The sequence below is a fragment of the Pararge aegeria genome, chromosome 27, assembly GCF_905163445.1.
Source record: "Pararge aegeria chromosome 27, ilParAegt1.1, whole genome shotgun sequence".
In the NCBI taxonomy this organism is placed as follows: domain Eukaryota; kingdom Metazoa; phylum Arthropoda; class Insecta; order Lepidoptera; family Nymphalidae; genus Pararge; species Pararge aegeria.
The window spans coordinates 3,872,504-3,877,629 of record NC_053206.1 but is presented as its reverse complement, the minus strand read 5'-3'; the positions used below and the strand labels follow the sequence as shown (position 1 = coordinate 3,877,629).

The 5,126-nt window shown below is 36.1% G+C and overlaps 1 protein-coding gene across 1 annotated transcript; it reads left to right on the top strand.

Annotated features, from left to right (window-relative positions):
* The first annotated feature begins 2,649 nt into the window (after positions 1-2,649).
* On the top strand, positions 2,650-3,327 carry LOC120635547. Its single transcript, XM_039906563.1, has one exon. The coding sequence runs from the start codon at positions 2,650-2,652 to the stop codon at positions 3,325-3,327; it is 678 nt and encodes a 225-aa protein (XP_039762497.1).
* Positions 3,328-5,126: the final 1,799 nt, after the last annotated feature.

The window sequence follows — 5,126 nt, the reverse complement described above, 5'->3', positions numbered from 1 at the left end:
TCCAATTGTAATTATGATTGCGACTTAAAATTGATTCACAGCACAGCACAGCACTGACTTGATATTGATATTGATTCCGATTGCAATTATGATTGCGACTTGATATTGATTACGACAGCAATTGTGATTGCGACTTATTATTGATTCCGATTGCAATTGTGATAAAGGCTTGATATTGATTACTATTCCGATAGCAATTGTGATATTAATAACGACTGCAATTTTGATTGTGACTTATTATTGATTCTGATTCCGATTGCATTTATGATTGCGATTTAAAATTTATTCACAGCACAGCACGTCACAGCACAGCACGGCACAGCTCAGCACAGCACAGCACAGCACAGCACAGGCTTGATATTGATATTGATTCCCAATGCAATTGTGATTGCGAAGTGATATAGATTCCGATAGCAATTGTGATTGAGACTTGTTATTGATTACGACTGCAATTTTGATTGCGACTTGATTACGACTGTAATTGTGATTACGACTGCAACTGTGATTGAGACTTGATATTGATTCCGATTTCGACTGCAATTGTGATTTCGACGTGATATTGATTCCGACTGCAATCGTGATTGCGACTTGATATTGATTATGATTGCAATTGTGATTTTGACTTATTATTTATTTCGATTACGACTGCAAGTATGATTGTGACTTATTATTTATTCCGATTCCGATTGCAATTGTGATTGCGACTTGATATTGATTCCGATTGCAATTGTGATTGCGGCTTGATAGTAATAACGACTGCAATTGTGATTGTGACTTATTATTGATTTTGATTCCAATTGTAATTATGATTGCGACTTAAAATTGATTCACAGCACAGCACAGCACTGACTTGATATTGATATTGATTCCGATTGCAATTGTAATTGCGACTTGATATTGATTACGACTGCAATTGTGATTGCGACTAAGTATTGATTCCGATTGCAATTGTGATAAAGACTTGATATTGATTACGACTGCAGTTGTGATTACGACTGCAACTGTGATTGATACCCGATATTGATTCTTATTGCAATTGTGATAACGACTTGATATTGATTACGACTGCAATTGTGATTTTGACTTATTATTGATTCCGATTACGATTGCAATTGTGATAACGACTTGATAATGATTACGACTGCAAGTGTGATTACGACTTGATATTGCTTACGACTGCAATTGTGATTGCGACTTGATATTGGTTACGACTTATTATTGATTGCGATTGCAATTGTGATAGAGACTTGATATTGATTACGACTGCAATTGTGATTGCGACTTATTATTGATTACGACCTCGATTGGGATTGTGACTTATTAATGATTCCGTTTCCGATTGCAATTGTGATTGCGACTTGATATTGATTACGACTGCAATTGTGATTGCGACTCATTATTGATTCCGAATCCGATTGCAATTGTTATTGCGACTTGATATAGATTTCGACTGCAATTGTGATTGCGACGTGATATTGATTCCGACTGCAATCGTGATTGCGACTTGATATTGATTACGACTGCAATTGTGATTTTGACTTATTATTGATTCCGATTACGATTGCAATTGTGATAACGACTTGATAATGATTACGACTGCAAGTGTGATTACGACTTGAAATTGCTTACGACTGCAATTGTGATTGCGACTTGTTATTGATTACGACTGCAATTTTGATTGCGACTTGATATTGGTTACGACTTATTATTGATTGCGATTGCAATTGTGATAGAGACTTGATATTGATTACGACTGCTATTGTGATTGCGACTTATTATTGATTACGACCTCGATTGGGATTGTGACTTATTAATGATTCCGATTCCGATTGCAATTGTGATTGCGACTTGATATTGATTACGACTGCAATTGTGATTGCGACTCATTATTGATTCCGAATCCGATTGCAATTGTGATTGCGACGTGATATTGATTCCGACTGCAATCGTGATTGCGACTTGATATTGATTACGATTGCAATTGTAATTGCGACTTGATATTGATTACGACTGCAATTGTGATTTTGACTTATTAAATATTCCGCTTACGATTGCAATTGTGATAACGACTTGATATTGATTACGACTGCAGGTGTGATTGTGACTTATTATTAATTCCGATTCCGATTGCAATTGTGATTGCGACTTGATATTGATTCCGATTGCAATTGTGATTGCGGCTTGATATTAATAACGACTGCAATTTTGATTGTGACTTATTATTGATTCTGATTCCGATTGCATTTATGATTGCGACTTAAAATTGATTCACAGCTCAGCACGGCACAGCACAGCATGGCACAGCACAGCACGGCACAGCACAGCACAGCACAGCACAGCACAGACTTGATATTGATATTGATTCCGATTGCAATTATGATTGCGACTTGATATTGATTACGACTGCAATTGTGATTGCGACTTATTATTGATTCCGATTGCAATTGTGATAAAGGCTTGATATTGATTACTATTCCGATAGCAATTGTGATTGCGGCTTGATATTAATAACGACTGCAATTTTGATTGTGACTTATTATTGATTCTGATTCCGATTGCATTTATGATTGCGATTTAACACAGATGAGAAGTTCTATAAAAAGCGTATTAAATAGTGAACTGAAAGTATTAAGGCAGGAAATCTTAGACATGAATAATTCTATAAATTTTATAAATAGCCAGTACGAGGATTTCTTGGAGGAACACAGGGTAAATCAAATAGCTGTGAAGGATCTTAAAGAAAACAATAAGAAACTAGAGGTGACTATAGACGCCCTAAACACACGTGTAACCGAGCTCGAGCAGCGATCTAGATCCAACAACCTGGAGTTGCAGTGTGTTCCCGAAAGAAAAAATGAGAACCTGATCAAAATCGTGGAACATTTGGGCAGTGCCATAGGGTTGGACATAAACGCGGACAATATTATGAGTATTACGAGAGTGGCTAAGGTAAACCGTCAGAGTACTCGGCCAAGGTCTATCATTGTGCAATTTAGCTCTCCGCTCACTAGAGACAGTGTTTTGGCCGCGGTGATAAAACATAATAAAAGCAATCCCAAAGATAAATTGAATACCTCGCAGATAGGAATGGGGAGTGTTGGAGAAAAACAACCCATTTATGTTATAGAACATCTCTCACCCGAGAATAAAGCCCTGCATGCAGCGACGAGACTTAAAGCTAAAGAAATAGGTTACAGATATGTTTGGGTTCGAAATGGTCGTATACTGATGCGAAAGGATGATAACTCCGACTACAAAGTAATAAAAAATATGGACTTCCTGAATAAGTTAAGTTTATGTTACGAAGGTCAGGTATTGGTGTCATAATGCATAAAAGGTGCATCGATTAATATGTTGTACCAGAATGTTCGCGGACTGAGAACCAAGACCCAAGATGTTTACAGAAACATAGTAGTTAATGATTATGACATTATTATTTTGACTGAAACCTGGTTGAATAGCTCTATATCAAATAGTGAACTATTTGACACGCGTTATAATGTGTATCGTAGAGACAGGGAGACTGCAAAACTTAGCACTAAGTCTAATGGTGGGGGTGTATTAATGGCTGTCAAGAAAAGTATAATTTCCAGTAGAGTCAGTTGCTGGGAAAGCGAATGTGAAGATTTGTGGGTGGTTGTCGATGTGCCCCACTTTAACAGTATACGCCATATAGCTTTATGTGGTATATATATTCCACCTCCTGTAAATAAGAACCTAATGGATATTTTTTTAAACAATTGTAACAGTGTTTCAGAGAAACATAATATGTTAACCTGCATAATTGGCGACTTTAATCTAAGCTGTATATCCTGGAATGTATCTATTAAACCAGTAGACTGTAACCTTCCCCCAGTAGCGCAAAGCTTACTTGATTTCATAACAGAAAATGGACTGCGCCAATGTAACTCTATTCTTAATAATAAACAAAGGATACTCGACTTCGTACTCGTAGACTTACCTATATGTTCCGTTAGATATTCTTATAATCAAATAAGTAATATTGACCCTTCGCATCCTCCCCTTGAAATCAACATACCTAATGTGAAACAAAATAGACTTGCAGCAAATACATCACATATGCGGTACAACTTTTATAAAGCCGATTATGCTTCGATTAATGATTACTTCAAAGGAATTGATTGGGATAAGTTATTGGACTTAACAGATGTAAATGATATGGTTAAACTATTTTATGAGATTATACAAAATGCTATCACAAAATATGTTCCCTTGAAAAAAATTAAGAGTAATAGGTTCCCTTCTTGGATAAATCACGATATCTCAAGAAGGATAAAAGAGAAACACAAAATGCTCAAACGATTTAAAAAGTATAATGATCCAATGGATGAGATAGAGCTAAGAATACTTAGTGATCGTTGTAATAAAATTACTCACGATGCTTACAACAATTATAATCAAAAACTTGAAAAACAAATTCAAAAAAACCCGAAAGCATTTTGGACATTCCTAAAGAGTAAACGTAATAATTCTAATTCTTATCCAGCTGCTATGAGTAATGGAATTAAAACCTCTATTAGTGGATTGGAAATTTGCAATATGTTCTCCAGTTATTTCGCTTCTGTGTATGAGGATGCATCTAGTTCCTATACTTTAGATTATTTATCTTATTTGCGTAAAGTTCCCTTTTTAGGCAGTAGTGAAAATCTGTCAGTTATAGAACTAAATCAGAATGATATCCTAAAAAAGTTGAAGGGCCTTGATATAGCAAAAGGGGCTGGGCCAGACGATATACCACCATCATTTATAAAAAACAGCGCAACTCATCTGTCTTTGCCTTTATGCCTTATCTATAGAGCATCGCTGCGCTCGGGCACTTTTCCCTCTTTATGGAAACTAGCAAAAGTTGTTCCAATATTTAAGAGTGAAGACGAGAAAGACATACGAAACTATAGGCCCATATCGATTCTTTCGGTTTTTGCAAAGGTATTCGAATCTTTGGTTTGTCCGGTAATACAATTCCATTTTAAACGTTTCGTTTCTGAACATCAACACGGATTTTTGCCAGGTAGGTCTACCACCACTAATTTGGTAAGCTTCACTTCAGCATTATCAGAGGCCATAGACTCACAGAAGCAGGTAGATACCATATATACTGATTTTAA